Source organism: Panthera leo, chromosome A3, assembly GCF_018350215.1.
Source record: "Panthera leo isolate Ple1 chromosome A3, P.leo_Ple1_pat1.1, whole genome shotgun sequence".
Classification (NCBI taxonomy): Eukaryota; Metazoa; Chordata; class Mammalia; order Carnivora; family Felidae; genus Panthera; species Panthera leo.
In genome coordinates this window covers 42,682,735-42,702,132 of record NC_056681.1, presented here as the reverse complement: position 1 = coordinate 42,702,132, position 19,398 = coordinate 42,682,735, and the positions used below count along the sequence as shown (strand labels likewise).

Genomic DNA, 19,398 nt, shown 5'->3' with positions numbered 1-19,398 from the left:
TGCTTTGGGACCTCCGTATGTCAGGAGTCAAACCCACCAGAGGGCACTTCTGTGGGTGGCCGTCACGGGAACCTTGAGACCCAGGCAGCATATTCTCAAGCCGGCAGCCTCTGCACTGAGCAATCCTCCCGAGGCCAGGCAGTACTGCCTTCAATCTGCAGGACCCTGACCTGGTCCCGGCTCCTGTGGGCCACCTAATCATGCTATGTGGCACCTATGTATTGCAACGGTATTGGCATAAAGGATGCTGGGAGTTTGAGGAAGGCTCCCCAGAAAAGTGAGCTTAAGCTGGAGTTCACCAGAACAGGAGATATTTGTCAGGGGAGGGGAGAAAGGCCCAAGGCCAAGGGGACAGCAGGTGCAGGGACAGGAACTGAGGTCAAGGGGGCCTTGTAGAGCCAGGTTACAAAGGACAAGGTGTCCGGACAGGTAAGGCAGTAGGGGCTGTGACATTTTTAAGCAAGAGGACACCATCCTACCTGTCCTAGAACTCTGGAGGGGGCTTACGTGGAAAGAGGAAGCCCATGCTTTGGCAGGAGACTGAACAGAAGTGACTGGTAATATCTGATGCTGACCACATGCCCAGCCCTGCCCCTGGTTCTCAGGTGAAACTTTTCAGAACCCATGGGCGGTATACCGCCCGCCCCCCCCCCCGCCATTTTACAAAGAATCCCCACAGAAGGGAAAGCTCACCTGGTAAAAGGCAAGGCAGGTTTTAAACCCACCTTATTGTCAGTGCAGCACGCAGCCTGGAGGGCCAGCTGGAGGAGAAGAGTTGTGGAGTCCATGGACCCCATGAACAGTGGCCACTGAACACCCCCCAAACCTGTGGTCCCTCACTGTACCTTCCGTGTCCCCTGTGCACAAGGAGCAGGGATTCTGTGCTGGAGGACTGGCCCTATGGGGGGAGTCACAACCCTCCTCCCGCTGACACAGTGGCCTTAAGGCAAGTGGTTTGGGGCCCTGGTCAGTCTCCTGTTGGAAAACTGAGGCCAGACTTGGCCCTGCGCCAGGACACCCGCCTCAGAATTGTCACCGGGCCCTGTGAGCCTACATTTCTAGTAAGTTCCATCCCCTTGCCATGCTGCAGAATTGAGAACCCCTATGCTGGGCAGGTGCCCTCTGAAGGCACAGGAACAGGGGGGGCTCTGGGGCAAGAAAGGCACGGAGAGAGACCTGGGGGCACCAAACTGCCGCCTTCGGGTATTACAGGGCGGCAGCTGCTCCCTGGGTTCTGGCTCCAGCCCTACCCCCTGCTCAAACCACGTGGTAAGAGGCCCAGTGTCCACCGGTTAGGAGGAGGTAAAACAAAGGCAGGGTGTGGGGCCCCTGGGGGCTCTGAAAATGCCACGTTGGAGACTACCTGCCACTCAGGCTTTAAGGGCCCATCGTCAGTCTTCCGCTCCACACGCCCCAGCAAATGTGCCACGCAGCGCTGAGGCCCAGCAGAAGGGAACCCAAGTTCGCCAAGCAGCCTGATAGGGTTTGCCTCTGCCTGGCCTCCTCGCCAGGGCTGTTCCTGGGCAAGCTTCCATCACCAGGCTGGGGAAGGAAGAAAGAGCCATTCAGGAAGATAACGGAGACAGCCACCCTTGGTAGATGCTAGAACAGGAGGCTGATAGGCACCTCGTGTTTGTCAACATGGCACAGATGCCCTGAAAGCCTTGCTCATCGGCCCGGCCATTCCTAGCTCTGTGTCCTGCAAATGGAGTATCGGTGCAGCACAAGACAACCGGCTCTTGCAGTCACTTGCTAAGTTCAATGTGGAGGCAGGAGTCACCCGGGCTCGGTTAGAGCACTGGCTGGCAAGAAGCCATGCTCTCCCCTAGGTCAGGCTTCACAGAGGCCACAGCCGGGGCTCAGCACTGCCACTGCCATCGGAGACCCCCGACAGTGCAAGTGGGAGAGTTCTGAGAACATCTAGTCTACACCCCACCCTTCAGAGGCTCCAAGAATTGACCTGAAGCTCCAGGGTCACACAGCCCATAAACAGCCATCTCCAGACCTGGGAGCCCCATCGTGCCAGCAGCGACTCTTGTGACTAAGTTCCTCTGGTCATCTCAGCATGATATTTAGTAAAATGTATACACACCAGGATGCCTGGCCTGTAGGCAGCAAAAACACAAGGTTTTAGAAACCACCAGACACCCTCCATAAATGTCTTCTAAGCTTCCTTCAGGTTTGGGTCTAACAGGATTCAAAGCCCAAAAGAACTCTCGACCTTTCCTGCCCCAGTTCCAGTCTCATCCCTGGCACCGAACAAGATTAACCTCAGAATTCCAGATGTCAGAAACAAGGAACTCCCCTGGGATACAATGGGAATAGCTTAGGGACAGAAAACAAGAGATCCAAATTGTAGTCCCAGGGCTGCCCAGTAGAAGTTGTGTGACTTTCCTTCCTGGGCTGCCTACCAAGGGCACTGGCTAGGGGCTGGGGAAGTCTCAAGGGCAGACCTGGCCAGCCAGATGCAGCTCAAGTTACACAAGCCTTCCTTCCACCAAAACTCTGGCTCCTAGAACTTCACCCTCTTGCAGCCACAATGCAATTATGGGTGACCCTTGAACAACTCGGGGGTTAGGGGCAAGATACCCCTACCTGCATAGTGAAGAATCTGTGTATTACTTTTTTGTTGTCGTTTTTAAGTAGGCTCCACACCCAGCAAAGAGCCTAACATGGGGCTTGAACTCACGACTGAGATCAAGACCTGAGCTGAGATCAAGAGTCAGGATTTAACCGACTGAGCTACCCAGGCACCCGTGTATTACATTTTTTGACTCCTCCAAAAACTCTACTAATAGCCTCCTAGTGACGTGAAGCCTTACCAATAACAGATTAATACATTTTGCAAGGTATGTGTATTATACACTGTATTCTTACAGTAAAGCTGATGTTAAAATCATAAGGAAAATCCATAAATAAATGGACCCACACAGTGCAAACTTGTATTGTTCAAGGGTCAACCATAATGACCCTTCTTCTAGCTGCAGCTCAGCTGGAACTTGGTCTGGAGAGTGTTGCCGTGTTTCAGAAATGCCCAGATCACGGGAAAGTGATGTGTCCCTGGGCATATCCAATCTGTTAGCCCTAAGAGCAACAAACCAGTCAAGAAACAGAAGCTGCCCTTCCTATGTGTGTGGACGAGCCAGCACTCTGGGCAGTTCTGCAGAAAGGAAACCACTCGACTGAGCCTAATTCTATTATCTGAGTCGCTGTGCTATTTTCTCAGGGATTAATATTCCCTGAAAGAACGAACTTCACAGTCAAGCTCTGTATTTGTTAGCAATGGCTTTATTTGCTTCTTTCCCAGGGCAAGAGAGTATCACTTTAGTCAGCTTTCCACAAACACATTTTTGTAATGTGTTTACACTTGTAAAAATGTAAATGTGTTTGCTGAGAGCAGAGTACACCTGCCAGTTTTATTCCTCACCAGTGTTGGCTGAGGTCTCAAACTCTAATTCTGCATCAGAATTACCTGGAGTCCTTGTTAGCAGGATTCTTGGGCCCCAACCTCAGGAATCCAGTAAGAATCTCTCAAAAGTTCCCCTAGGTAGAGATAACAAGTAACTATTAGCATCTTCCCAATTTCTGCTGTAAGAGTGGAGTGTTGGAAGACGTTTACGTTCTCTTACATCCCTGTACCAATTTGAAATCCTTCTGTTCCCACAGCCATGCATCCCTCTCCCATACCCCCAACACACATGCAAATGCACACACACCAGCAGGAAAGGGTGGTTACACAGGTAGCGCCACATGTCACAAGCTAAAACCACAGAAAAAAGCTTCCTTCTTTTAAAACTCTTTGACCAAATACCTGGCTGTATCTACATGGCTGATTCTGGAGTAGGGCAACCGTGGCCTGTGATGCTTCTTGGGCGGGCTGTTAATATACACGGTCTCTGAAAGCACTGCTTTGCAGTAGAGAAAATAAGAAACTCCGGAAGAAAGAATGACAAGCAGTCCATCAGTAACAGTAAGCCAGTAGCCAGCACGGTCTTCTAGACCATTCTTTTTTTTTTTTTTTTTTGAGAGCGAGTGTGGAGGAGGGGGCAGAGGGTGAGAGACAGACACATGGATGGACAGACGGAGGGAGGGAGGGCGGGCGAGCGAGCAGGCTCTACACCCAGCCTGGAACCAAACATGTGGCTTGATCTCATGACCCTGGGATCATGACCTGAGCTGAAATCAAGGGTCAGATGTTCTTCAACTGACTGAACCACCCAGGTGCCCCTAGACAATTCTGAAAGAAGTATTTTGATTTAAGTGTAACTTTTTTGTCTCCCAAACAAATCAGGAGACATAAGCCTGCTGTTTGAATACACATTTAGAGTAGGAAAGGATTCCCAACTTTTACACCAACTTCCTCGTTCAATAAGAGGAGGAAAGAACTGTGATCTTAACTCTAATGGTCTGAAATACCCAAACCTCCACGCCTTACCCCACTTATGGAAGGCAAAATCCTCCATCCCCAATTCACCGTGAATAATTACACGAGAGGGAGTTAAAAATGCTTCCTTTATTACACAAAGCCAATACTGCTACTTCTAAGTCCAACAGTGTGCATCTCTACACCGTTCAAAGTGTCGTTATGCCTGTGATGTTAAGGACAATCACTTGCAAGTGTCATCAGGTGGTGGCTTCCGTGGGTGTCATCCATTACACCTGCTCCCCATTTCCCATACAATCCACAAACTGCTCTAGGAAATTTGGAAGTTCTCCCAGGCCCCAGCATAAACATGTACCTAATGTTCTTCCACACTTTACTGTACCAGAAGCAACAAAATTTTGAAGGACACACAATTAAAGAGGTCACAAGTGTCCCAGCTTGTCAATACACCATTTTATCATTTTCATTAACAAAGTATATTACAATGGAGCCCTAATTTGTGTTATAATGAAGTCGTTGCAAGGTATTGCACATTCTCCTGAGGACACACCATGATTTTATTTCCAAGATGCAAGGTCACTCTCAGAGCAGTCTCCCGAACTAGCGAATGGAGAGCTTACTGCAGGTGCAGAGAGCTGCTTCCTGTATTCCAACCGCGTGCTCAAAATAGTGCTTTGCAAAATCAGCGCCGGTTAGAAGTGTGCACAATTCTGAGGCAGTCTCCATCACACAGTTGCTAGAATTAGAAGGCTGCCTGACTTAGTCTTACTGTAGTTAGTATATTAGTGCTGTTACATATGGTGAGGAGATTTATTTTCTAGTATGCAGTTTAGCTCCAGAGAGAATAAATTGGGGCCAAAATTATAACCAGATTATGACCAATTCTCTAAGCAAAGAAACAAAGTAACTGCTGAGGTTACAAAGATGCAGTGATTCTCTTCATAAGGCCTTGTACTGTTTTGTGAACTGCATTATTAAAAATCATGAGTTTAACAAAAATCTTTACAAGCCAACCCATCAAAAACAGGCATCTGGCCAATAAGAATTTAATTTCACACCAATAAAACTTCAGATTTTAGATTTATTTAGGGCCATCTGCACATGTTTATAGAATATTTAATTTACTCTAACAGATGACAAGACAGCTCCCCCTCAGTGAGACCCTGGCCTAAACATTTATATAGCAAGAGGATAACATTAAACATGGAAGCTTTCAATTTGTGGCACTGAATGATGGTCTACACAGGGCATCCTTCAAAAGCTACAATTAAGGATCCACCTAGCTTTTCAGCAATACAAGCCCGATTGAGGTCTTCTGGCCCATTTGCTTGACATTCGTGTTTTATGCCTAGGAAGGAAAAACAACAATTCTATTTAAGAATTATAGCAGTAATTTAACCTATTTCTCTAAGACAGCAACTGTTTTAAAAGACCAGCGCTAACATGGATAGACAAACTGTGGTATATACAAACAACAGAATACTACAGTGAGGAGAATCAATAATCTGTAGCTACATGCGACAAAATGAAAGACTAACAGAACGCTGACTAAAAGAAGCCAAACTTTATAAAAACATACATTCTAGATGATTCTATTTGTATAACAGAAAATCAGCCAAAGCTATTTTATGCTGCTAGAAGTCAGGGTGCTGGTTCCACGTGGAGGAAGGAGTAAAAGAAAGTGGTGTGACTGGAAGGGATACGAGAGAGACTTTTGGGGTGCTGGTTGTTAAATCAAGAAACCACCATTTTGTTCAGTTTGTGAAAATTGAGTTCTACAATCATTTATGATGCATACTTTTCTATAGCTACGTTGTACTTCAATAAAAACTTAAAAAGCAGGTCTAGTAATTTTCTTGGTTTTTAAAATGTAAGTAAAAATATGAATTCAGTGTTTTGATTGCACAGTTGATTTTAGTTAACTACACTGAAGAATAAGAGTACACAACCAGCATCTCCTTTGCTCTAGAAGTTAGCTCTCCAGTGGTATTATACTATACGTTTAAGAACTCAATCACAATGAAAACTGTGTAAAATGTGTTACTGATTGCTTTCTCATAAAAATTACATCACCACACTGCAGAATCAGCTCACTTAGGGAATCACATACAGTAGCTTCTCTGTAAACAGCTACTGTTTTTCAAACAGCTGCATTGTTTCTGATTGTTCATAATTTTAAGACCATTTCTTAAGCTGCAGAAAGTACAGCAGGTCAGCCTTTGGACCACTTAGACTGACTGGAGAAAGCCAGTAATGGTTTCTCTAGGGAAAAAAAAGCAACAAGTGACCATCTTTAACATCACCAGGCCAAGTCTATATAGCAATTCCATTTCCTTTACTGAAAGGCAACACAGAATAAGGACGTAAGGAATCCATTGTCAATCTTTTTCAGTTGCATTGTGGAACGTTAAGGAGTCCCGCTAAAACATCAGTTAACCAACCAGTGAACACACTTCCGGCGGTGCGGGGGTGGGGAGAGCAACATCAACCCAAATGCCTGTGGAATCTGACATCTGACAGGCCTGAACTATGTAGCAGCAGGCTTCAAGAAAAGAAGTGAGTTTTCCTAAGCAAAACAAGCTAGAGCAAACCTGTTTCACTACAAGAATATAGAAGCCAGCCATGGTAAAACCAAACAAAAACCACACTGGGCCAAGCCCTATGACCTTGGCTCACACAGCTGTTTGGAGCTAGCCACGGCAAGGAAGGTGGTGGGACACCTCTTAAACTGAGCCTACACAATCCAGACCAAGCCTCCCATTCTGCTATGGAGAGAATCAAGGTCGAAGGAGGTTAAGCGGTTTGGGCCAGGGTCACACAGCAGTTAGATTACAAGCTTAGCCCTCATTGCAGGCCTTTGGGCATTTGCCCCATGCTCCTCCCATCATACCAACATTTCCTCCTGGCTGGAGGCAGTAAGTACAGTCAGGCCGTCTCATCAGGATCCCACTCACCCAGTGGCAAGTCAGAGATAACTGGCCAGTTCAAGAAGGGCACTTTCCTTTGGACACAGATGAGACAATTAGCTAAAATCATACCATTCCAAAGTAAAGCTAGAGACAAAGAGTATCCTTTCCCATTTATGAATGTCTCTTTTATGCAACTTTATTATGTCAACACATTCAAAGGCTATAAATTCACTACTTAGTATGACCAACACAAACCAATTAATCTCCACATGCCGTGTGAGAGACTCAGCAGCATCCCAAACTAGTTTAAAACCAGCCTAAACAAGTCCTATGTGGGCAATGTCCAGAGAATAAGGTGTTTGGGGTTTTTTTGTGTGTGCCCCCTACCCCTCCCTGAGAATAAGGTTTTCAAGACAGGCTGTTCAGACCTGGAGTGACCGGCGTAAGGCAGACGACACGCTGAAAGCCGGGTTCAGTCTTCCAGGTTTTTCCTCAAAACAGGCAGCACGTGCCTTCTTTGTCACCAAGACTCTCCAAAGGAAATAAGGTGCTTCTTAGAAAAGATGCAGCCCCCAATTCCAGGCTCACCACACCTCTAAATATTTGCAAGTAAATCTAATCCATACCTTGAAACTTCTTTTTGATTGCATCCTTGGAGCTTGCATAGATCATTTTACTTTTCAGAGGAGCTAGTTCTGGTGCCCTGGATAAAAAGATGCCAAAAATGGAAAAAAACGTTCAGAGAAAGTACAATTTACACTGTGTTAAGCATTTGCATCAGTGATAGGGGACGGTCCTCAGAATCTCCCGGGAGAGTTTTACTAACTACCCAATTTTCCTATTTCCCACCTCCTTAGAGATGTCATGATGGACACGCATACACACAATGGCTCAGGTTGACTAAGGTAGAAACAAACTAGAACCACTGATTTAAAATCAGATTAACGGTCCATAATAAAAAAATCCCCACACTGGACAATTGACTATATCACCCAATTTGTTTTCTTTAAATTTTTTTCCCCATTTTTATCAATAAGTTCAGGCAAATTACAACCATCTTTATACAAGGTTTTTAACTCCTTCTGGTTAGAAAAAAAGTTTCAAAACACAGAAAAGTACAGAGAATAATCTGTAAATCAAGTATCTGCCACCCTGAATTAAGAAATGCTAGCAACTTAAGCATTTTTGCTTCAGATTATTTGTAATATATTCTTTTTTAGAAAACAAAGTAAAAGTCCCTTTCTTACCCCTCACCAATCCCTTCATTTATGTCTATTCCAACGGCAAATTCTGACCACACAAGTCTGTGCTTTCCATCTTAGTCTCAAATAGTAAAAGAAATCACAAGGATTTTTTTTTAAGCATAAGCAATTCAGCATTAATATGCCTTAATTGTCAATATTACTATTATCTTGTATTTACAAAAATGTTAGTGTCTCCCTCCTCTTGAATGAATACTGGAAAGCATGCTTCACCACTTTCTTCACCAGCAATATTGAAAAATAATAGAAATATTATCAGAAATATTAATAGAAAAATAATAGAAATATTAACAATGGACAGAAAACTCTCATCCTATCCAAACCCCTTGTCCATGAACGGATCATTTAGCACAATACCATCAAGCCCCACTGCCTCCACTCCCCACTATCTACATACACTCCTAGATGGAGTACAGTTAAATACTCTTAAACACCCAATGCTTGCGTTCAGCTGCCATGTTTCTAGACAGTCTTCCACAGCCATTAGCGACAAAGGCTGGTGTGGACCTCACCTAATCTACTCCTCCCACAGCGGGCAGTTTCCATCCTTGGGAACCAGAAAACGCAGTCTGTGTGTCTCTCAGGTGCTTATTCCTCCCAACCTGAAGTTCCAAGGAGGGAGGCAGGGCCATAACCACCACCTCAGGTCTGGAAATTGCTTGAGCTGCAAAGTTACCTGGGTTCTTTCTTCACACAAAATAGGTCAGGGACAGGAAAAGGCATTAGCTGTTCTGATTCTACTCTAACCAAACACATATGTAGTTAGTTAATTTTGAGAGAGTGCATGCACACATGGGGTAAGGGCAGAGAGAGAGAGAGAGAGAGAGAGAGAGAGAGAGAAAATCCCAAGCAGGTGGGATCCTGGAAATCAAGAGTCTCACACTCAACCAACTGAACCCCACAGGTGCCCTCTAACCAGATTTTTAAAACACCTTAAGAGCCATTTCCTGGGCCCTAAACAGAGCCTGCTGTGGGAAACTCCTATACAATTTTACAATTTCTTAAAGGAGCAATGCAAAACAAAACACTGCATTAACACTGAATTTCCCTTTCTTCTTTCCAAATATTCTCCAAATGTCCTTTAATAAGGACATACTGTATTCACAGTGGGGGAAAAAAAAGTATAAACACCAGGGGAAAAAACAGTGCAAACGAAGGAAACAGGCACCAACTTAAAAGCCGAATGCTTTAGCTGCCATCTCTACCACTCAGCTATAAATCTTAGAAGGGCAGAGGCTTTACCTGTTTTCCTCACAGCTGTTTTCGCAGGCCCTAACACAAACGCTGGAATGTAGCAGAAATAAAAGTTCAAATCAGGAATGCGTTCACCTGAGGTCCCATTAGCTACGATCCTTACGTATGTATGTCCATGGCTGTCAGGCTTGCGGAACAAAAACCTGCCCCCAAACAAGCACCCTGACCCCATATTTATATCCACACAGCATCTTGGTTTAACCAAGTTCGATAAAGGCTTGCTGCAATGTAACTGAGGAGTGATCTAGAGTTACATTCCTTTTAAACCAGAATTCTTTTGACTACCTAGCTCCATATCCCAAGCCATTGGTAGCACACAGTTAAAAGCTAAGCCCCTCCTCGCCTTGCCCTGCCTCAAGCAAAAGTATCAAGAGGACCCTCGCTCCCCCAGAATCAAAGGCTGTCACCATTCTCCCTTCCATCGGAAGCTAGAGAATATTCTGTGTAAGAATTCCTTATCAAGGACAGTAGCATAATACAACTAAGTAAGACATACATGTGTGACTGTCAACTCAAGCTTAATCTCAAACTTACTTGAAAAGACGAGAATAACTAATTTAAATAGCCTTTCAAGAAAAAGGCCACATCAATCACCTTTATAACACTTTTTCACCATTTAGAACAATGTCCAGTAGAGCTTTCTACAATGATGGAACTGTCCTGCCTGTGCTACCCAGTAAAGTGGCCACTAGTCCTATGTGGCTACTGAGCATTTGAAATGTGGCAATTGGACTAAAAAACTGAATTTTAAAATGTATTTAATTTTAATTATTTTTTTTTTCTTTTAATGTTTATTTATTTTTGAGAGAGAGAGAGACAGAGCATGAATGGGGGAGGGTCAGAGAGAGAGGGAGACACAGAATCGGAAGCAGGCTCCAGGCTCTGAGCCATCAGCCCAGAGCCCGACGCGGGGCTCAAACCCACGGATGCGAGATCGTGACCTGAGCCGAAGTCGGACGCCCAACCGACTGAGCCACCCCGGCGCCCCTAATTTTAATTATTTTAAATTTAAACAGCCACAGTAGTTAGTGGCTACCCTGAGCTAATTACAGTTGTAATACCAGTACCGACTTCAAAAGTAGCAAAGCACAGAGGGACAAGGATGGGTGATTTAAAAAGTGAGGAGTTGGTTCCTGCAAGACATGTTGCAGAAGGATTTTGGTGCGCTAAACTTTCTCCTCAGGATTCAAGGAAGAATTTTTTGAGAAACTGTAACTTATAAGAAGTGAGGCCAGGGGCACCTGGGTGGCTCAGTGGGTTAAGTGTTCAATTTCAGCTTGGGTCATGATCTCACAGTTCATGAGTTCGAGCCCTACAACAGGCTCTCTGGTGTCAGTGCAGAGCCTGCTTTGGATCCTCTGTGTCCTCTCTCAAAATAAACAAATATTTTAAAATTAAAAAAAAAAAAGTGAGTTCAGAGAATGCATAACATCTAGCTCCTGTCCCTTCTCCTACCAAAAAAATTAATAAAAGTCATAGTCTTTCAAATACACAGAGAGTAAAATTTAGTTTTCATCCCACAAACATCAATCCAGCTAAGACATTATGAAGCCCTAAAAATAAAAACTAAATGACAACGACTGCAAAGAGCTTGACTGAAAATCATGTTGACCCTAGGAACTGGTTTTCCAAGTGCCAACAATAAGAGATTAACACTGAGTTTTACAGAGCCTCGATATTTCTGATGCTTACCACAAAAAAAACATCAACTCCTCTTTTCTGGATTCCTTGGTTTCAAAGCTTGCATCATACAAAGCATAGCGACAATCTTTTTCAGGAAGCATTCCCACAAAATGCTTGAAAGGATCGGTTATGGTTACACCAACATCTCCAACCAAGATCTCTTTCCCTTCTTCTACAATGATGCACTTTTTGTCTGCACTGAGACAAAAAATGACAGCCTTCTTTCTTTTCTTGATTTCTTCTGGTGTGGAGCACTTCCGAACTTTCATGTCATAAAAAATGCGACATACTTCATCTGCAACTTGCACTCCTGAGGCCTATAAGGGGGGGAAAAATCAGAAGGAAGCTTACAACTTTTATTGTGCCAAACATAATAACACTATGTAACTTTTTGTTATAGAATGGCGTGCACTTCAAATTTTTAAGAACTCATCATCCAACAGAAAAACAAAATCTAAGCTGTAATCGCTAATTTCAGGCATTGAACTTTTAAAAAGATTACATACATAAAATATTCATCACTATTATATGGGAGTAAGAGACGACTGAGTGACAGCAACCCCTCCTACCCTAAAACCTAGAAAAAGATGCTTCCTTGAGGTGGATTCTTTTCTTTTTGAAGAGGTTGTTCAGAGCCCTGCCGGGGACTAGTCATCTCCCAGTTTGGGTTAATGATACCCAAAATTCTTTTCATAATGCACAACAGAGGGACAGAATGGCTGGGTTGGGAAAATCCCATCCCCCCAGCATATCTTTCTCTAATAAAAGAGGAGTTAAAAGGTCTTTGTTCTACTCACATTTCAAAATCATGTGATTAATATTCAGTAACATATTAGTCATATGCCTTTAAGATTTCACTCACAAAATCCCCAAGTTTAAGTTTTATTTATTTATTTGAGAAAGAGAGAGGCCAAATGAGCACACACGCAGGGGAGGGGCAGAGGGAGAGGGAGAGAGAATCCCAAGAAGGCTCTGCACTGTCAGCACAGAGCCCAACTCAGGGCTCAATCCCACCAACCGTGAGATCATGACCTGAGCTGAAATCAAGACCCTAACTGAATGAGCCACCCAGGCACCCCTAAAATCTTCAAATTTTAAATTAAGATCAGGGTAACTAAAACTGAGACTAGACCTTAATTGTTTTGACCATGGAAATGATAATTAAGTGACAAGATAGTGGTATTAATGTAATCATCACACTGTAATACATACCTCTATCAAATCACTACCTTGTATATCTTAAGCTTACACAATGATAAAGGTCTTTTATATTGCACATTTAAAAAAAGGGTAAGAAAATGTTTACTGCTATAGAAAGAAGACAGTTTAAGATCATACTGACCAGAAAAATAAGCCTTTTACCATGTTATACCTGCTATTCTGAAATGAGGAAGCAATAATCTTCAGTTACACATAATCTTCAGAGCAAAAAATCTAAAGCCAGTTTTTAATCTTTTCATCTTTAAGAAGTGTTCTATTTACACTAACTTCACTAGAGCCATAATTTTTAATGCTTCATTAACCACTGTGTTTTGCACGTTAGCTTTTCTAAAGCAAGATTTATGACCTTAACAGAATTTAAATACTAAACAGTGCAAAATTAATGTCAAGTAATGTGATTAATAAAACTGCATATAAGATGAAAGGACAGCCCACATACGGGGAGAAAATATTTGCAAATCATATATCCAGTAAGGAATTTGTATCCAGAATATTATAAAAGTCCCTTATAACTCAAAAATTAAAAACACAACCCAAATTAAAGAGTTAAGGGATCTGAATAGACCTTTGCCAGAAAGATATAAAAAGGGTCAGTAAGCACTTGGAAGGAGTGCTCACCATCATTAGCCATTAGGGAAAAATATATCAAAACTACAAGGAACTACTGTTTCACACCCACTAGGACTAACAAAAAAGACGGCAGTAACAAATGCTGGTGAGGCTGTCGAAACACTAGAACCCTTCTACATTGCTGACAGAACCGCGAAACAGTGCAGCTGCTTCAGGAAACCGTTTGGAAGTTTCTCAAAAAGTTAAACACGGAGTTAATACCTATCAAAGCCACTACTAGGTATAGGCACAAGAGAAATGAAAACGTATGTCCATATAAAAACTTGTACACGGGGGCACTTGGGTGGCTCAGTCAGTTAAGCGTCTGACTCTTGGTTTCAGCTCAGGTCATAATTTCATGGTCCTGAGATATAGCTGGGCGTGGAACCTGCTTAAGATTCTCTCTCCCTCTCTCTCTGCCCCTACCCCACTTGGGCGCACACACTCTCTCTCATACAAAATTTAAAAAATAAAATAAAACTTAAAAACTTTTACAGGAATGTTCAGATCAGCATGATTCATAATAGCTAAAAGGTAGAAAGACCCAAATGTTTACCAACTGATGAATGGACAAACAAAACGTGGTAGTATCCATACAGTGGAGTATTATCCAGCCATAAAAAAAATAAGGTGGCGTTACATGCTATAACATGGATAAACCTCGCAAAACATTATGCTAAGTGAAAGAAGCCAGATATAGAAGGCCATATATTGCATGATTCTATTTCTATGAAATGTCCAATATAGACAAATCCACAGACAGGAAGCAGATCAGTGGTTTCCAGGGGCTTAAGGGGGAAAAGGAATGGGGAGTGACCACTAACAGGCGTGGGGTTTCTTTGTGATGTGATGTGATGTGATGTGATGAAATGCTCCAGGATATGACAGTGGTGATGGATGCACAAGTCTGAATATACTGAAAATAACTGAATTATACTTTATGATATGTGAATTATATCTTAGTAATAAAGCTATTACTTTAAAAATGCACATAGGAATTCTGGGGATTAAAATATACTAAGATTCTAGCATGTACTTAATATTGAGGTAACTGGGCCATATAGTCATCCCATTTATTAAAAGAGCTCTAACACACTTCAATCCTATCCAATCCATATCTGATCATAATCTACTTCAATCCTATCTAATCTAATCCATTTTGTTTATAAACTTTTCACTCTAAATTAATGAAGTAGTAGAGAAAATTAAGACTACAAAACTACCTCAAAAGCGATACAATTTTATCACTTTCCTGCTTTTAAAAAACAATTTTCTTAAACCTTCTTTTACTGCTTTAAGAGTAGTATTGTTCTGATCTTCAACAGTTCATTTCCGTTAAACAAGAATCTTTATTTTGCTTTTTTGAACAGAGGTGAATAAAATGTCCAAAGTAACAAAGATTAATGAACACTAGAAAGAGCCCCCACTTCCTCTAACTCCCTAGTCCATATGCTGATCCATAAATCACAACTGACCAACCCATATTTAAAAGCATGAAGGAAACATTGGAAGTCTTATATACAACCAATCATTTGAATGTACCTGTCAATATCTAAGTGAATTACCTCAAACAACACTTTAAATTCTGACTTGGAAATAAATCCTATTAATCACATACCAGTAATTGAAAACAAAGTCAATATGTATTCTGCAATTATATGCAACTAATCTCAGCCAAATCTAGCTGTAATTTAGAGGAACCTTAAAAGCTTCAGTAAGGAGAAGTTTTGAGCTTTTCTCTATCAGAAAGGAGGTTTATGAAGGTTTCTGATGAAAGGAATACTACAGACACTTGTGCTTGAGGAAATTAACATTGAAGACTGTGAAGGAAAAACTGGCAAACACAATGAAAACAGGAAGACCACTTCTGAAGCAATTACAAATATCCAGAGTATGTTAATTTTAAAGACAACTAGGTGGAGACGACCAGTTAGCAGCTGGCAATGTGAGCATGTATCTGATAGGTATTTTGGACTATAATCAATATCTTAGAGGCACTACCATTAAGTAGCAAAAGAGTAGCAAGTCAAGGGGACTAAGAAGAAATGATCAGGAAACCAGAAAGAAAAAGTTAGAAGGGAGAAAACAGCATCCTAGAAGCCACGAGAGAGTGGCCAGAAGGGGTCAACAATACCAAAAACTCTGAAGCTTGAGAATGACTGAAACAGACCACCAAGTTTGGCAATTGAGTTTCTATGCATTTCAGGAGATTGGAGGAATGGGCAGAAGTCCAGGGTAATGGGCTGAAGATTTACTGGGGTAAACTGAGGAGTTAAAGACAGAAGGCACAAGATGGTTAATGGCAAAGGGAAAATAGTGTGCTAACTTTATAGAAATTGTCTTAGGACTGGGGAAATCTGACCATACTAAAAGTTTAAGAGTTTGAAGGAACAAAGGAGGAAAACCAAAACACCAAAGGCGGGAGGAATATATATATGTGTGTGTGTGTGTGTATATATATATATATATGTATACACACACACATATATATGTGTATACATATATATATATATATATGTGTATACATATATATATATATATATATATATATATATGTATACACACACACACATACATACATATATATATGGAGGGGAGAGAGAGAGAGAGAGAAAGAGTACTTAAAATCATCAGACACTTATAAATCACAAAAATTCTATGAGATGACAGGATCATCAGTCTTAGAAAAGAATATACAAATATCCCTTGATTTTCCAAAGTTCAAGTTATACCACTTTACTTTTATGAAAGACCTGCCATTAGTATGTTTTTGCAGACCAAAAGAAATCTAAAGATTTTCACTTTTACAAAAAAAAAAAAAAAAAAAAAAAAAAAAAAAAAAAAGGCAAATAGCAAAACTAGTGTTCAGCATTTGTATGGAAGCAGTCCATACCCCCGAGCAGTGAGTGGCCCTGTCAAGCTCCTTGGCCAGATCTACACTCAGCATTTCCTCATCAAGACACCATAGCTTTAAACAGTGTCTGTGGGCATGTGTGCTTTATCTTGATTTATTTTGTTCATTTGTTATCAAGGTGTGTCCTAAGGTATCAGAAGAGCCTAAGAAAAAAGGTCATGTTTTTGGGTCTGCAAATGCTCAAAAGTTTTTCCATATAAATTTTGTTGTTGTTGTTTGTTATTTTTTTTTAATATTTGACAGAGAGAGAGAGACAGAGCACAAACAGGGGAGAGGCAGAGAGAGAGCGAGACACAGAACCCGAAGCAGGCTCTGAGCTGTCAGCACAGAGCCCTACACGGGGCTCGAACCCACCAACTGTGAGATCATGACCTGAGTCAAAGTCGGATGCTTAACCAACTGAGCCACCCAGGCACCCCAAGTTTTTCCATATAAATTAATGGTAATTGCTACACCATTCTGGCTTATGAAAGGTTTCAAAGGATCACTCTACTTTTGGATAGTGGGGGGAACCTACACATTTTTCCCTCTAAAAGAGTAAAAGGGGAGGGTAACTGTTTCGAGAAGGAAGATACACTGCTAAAAACTGTACTTGAAAGGCTCTATTTTCTCTGCGAAGTATAAGCTAGAAGAAGTAGAGCAGGGGTTTGAGGGCATATTAGGTAAAGATTTAGAACAGCTGTTACAAGGAGTTCCCAAGGGGATCACCTGAGGACAAGCAAAGAGGCTCTGAGGACATCTAAAGGTCAGCTGAGGTCAGAGAGGGTGACAGTAGAGCAATCTGGCAGTACTGAGATGCTGATGGCAGTTAGGTGGAAAGGAAGGACTCTGCATTCTCCCTAGGAGATTTTATCATGCGTAAGGTTTCAATCATCTAATCCAAATGACTCACACATTGTTCAGATTTCTGCCTGACCTGGAAGCCTTTACACCCAATTTCCTATCTAAAATCTCCAGCTGCATGACTCAAAAGAGACCGGATGCTCAGCATGTCCAAAGTCCTCTTCTAGCTAGTTTTCCTTTCTCAGTACATACCACCATCCGGGTTACACAGGCTCCAAACCTAAGAGATATCCTCAACACTTCTTTCTCCCTCACCACATTCAGCCCTTTGGTTTTTTGTATCTTTTCCAAGACCTTCGGCTCTCTCCATCTCTGTTGCCACTCTTCCAGCCCAAGCCACCACTGCCTGTTATCTGACTGCTATAATAACCTCCCAAGTGGTTGCAGGGGAGAGAGATCAAGATTATGTATACACCACACTGCTTCCTCCTCATGAGCACACAGGAAGACTACATTCCCCAGCCTCCCTTGCAAGTTCAGCGGGCAGCCATGGAGTTCTGCTTAGCAAAAGCTGTACACAGTACTACAAATGACTTCTAGCCCTGGCTCTTTAACAGTGATCTTCAAGCTCTGTCTTCTCCTGACAAGAGGACCTTGGTGAACACACTTCAAGACAGAAGAAGGCTGCCCGACTCCCCTGAACTCCACGAGATAGAGAGTAGTATTTTCTGTGTCAAGTCACTGAGACTTTGGGTTTAATACGTTATTGCAGTTGTTCAAATACAACAGACTGCCCATGCCCACTGCTGATCCCCTCCACCTCCAATTCATCTTCTACACTGCAGCCAGAGATCTGAAACACAAATCTTATCTCCATGCTTAAACATTTCAATGGCTTTGCATTGATCTGAGGGTAAAAGCTGTAATAATTCTTTAACATCCACTGGTCCTACCCAGCTCTCCAGCCTTATCTTATACCCCATGAACTCTGTAATCTCACCATCCTGGCCTTCTTTTGGTGGTTTATATTGGCCATGCTCCCTCCCACCTTTGCTCTTACCTTACACTCTAACAGCACTTCCCTACCCTTCTTTGTCTAATTCCCTCAGCTCAATTCTCACTTTGCAAAAAAGTTGTCTGGGTCAAAACCACTATAACATCTATGACACCATGAATACCATGTACTCTATCCCATAGCACTTACCACAGTTTCAACGTGTTTTATTTATTTATTTATTTATTTATTTATTTATTATTTATTTATTTATTTAGAACGAGCACATGCATGTGAGGGACAAAGAAAGAGAGGGAGTGGGGCGCCTGGGTGGCTCGGTTGGTTAAGTGGCCGACTTCGGCTCACGTCATGATCTCACGGTCCGTGAGTTCGAGCCCCGCGTCGGGCTCTGTGCTGACAGCTCAGAGCCTGGAGCCTGTTTCAGATTCTGTGTCTCCCTCTCTCTGACCCTCCCCTGTTCATGCTCTGCCTCTCCCTGTCTCAAAAGTAAATAAAACGTTAAAAAAAAATTTTTTTTTTAAAAAGAAAGAGAGGGAGAGAGAATACCAAGCAGGCTCTGCGCTATCAGCGTGGAGCCCAACTCAGGGCTCAAACCTACAAACCGTGAGGTCATGCCCCGAGCCGCAATCAAGAGTCAGACGCTTAACTGACTGAGCCACCCAGGCACCCCTTTTTATTAAGTTTTTAATTTTAATTCCAGTACAGCTAACATGCAATATTGTATTAGTTTCAGGTGTACAATTAGTTATTCAACAATTCTATACATTACTCAGTGCTCATCATAAGTGTACTCTTTAATCCCGATCGCCTACTGCACCCATTCCCCCATCCTACACCCCTCTGCAACTGACTTATTTCACTTAGCATTATACTCTCTACTCCATCCATATTGTTGCAAATGGCAAGATTTCATTCCTTTTTATGGCTGAATATTCCTGTGTGTGTGTGTGTGTGTGTGTGTGTGTGTGTGTGTACACACCACACCTTTATTCATTCATTTATCAATGTACACTTAGGCTGCTTCCATATCTGGGCTATTATAAATAATGCTGCTATGAACACAAGAGTGCATATATTCCTCTGAATTAGTATTTTTGTATTTTTTGGGTAAGTACCTTCAATGTTCTCTAAGATTATTAAATAATGACTGTCTCCCCAAATAGGCTGTAAGTTCCTTTAGACTGTGTCTGCTTTCGTTCACTGCTGCATTCCTCTGAGGAAATCAAAGATTTCCCAAGACCCCCAAGAAAGCTTATTTGACCACTGAAGAAGATAAAGACAGCATATATAAAGCTTCAATACTTGGTAAAACTTACATTATTCCTTGATAAAGAAAGCAGAGATTAAATGAGGGGTCAGAGGGA

The 19,398-nt window shown here is 42.3% G+C and overlaps 1 protein-coding gene across 1 annotated transcript in view; it reads right to left on the bottom strand.

The window, feature by feature from the left end:
* Nucleotides 1-4,494: 4,494 nt before the first annotated feature.
* The window catches only part of DSTN (destrin, actin depolymerizing factor), a 35,703-nt gene continuing 20,799 nt past the window's right edge, over nt 4,495-19,398 (bottom strand). Inside the window, exons 2-4 of the mRNA XM_042931682.1 lie at nt 11,502-11,809; nt 7,920-7,996; nt 4,495-5,732 (exon numbers count right to left, since the gene is read on the bottom strand). Of these exons, the coding sequence (XP_042787616.1) occupies nt 5,623-5,732; nt 7,920-7,996; nt 11,502-11,809 (495 nt within the window). The 3' untranslated portion in view covers nt 4,495-5,622. The remainder of the gene's footprint in view (nt 5,733-7,919; nt 7,997-11,501; nt 11,810-19,398) is intronic.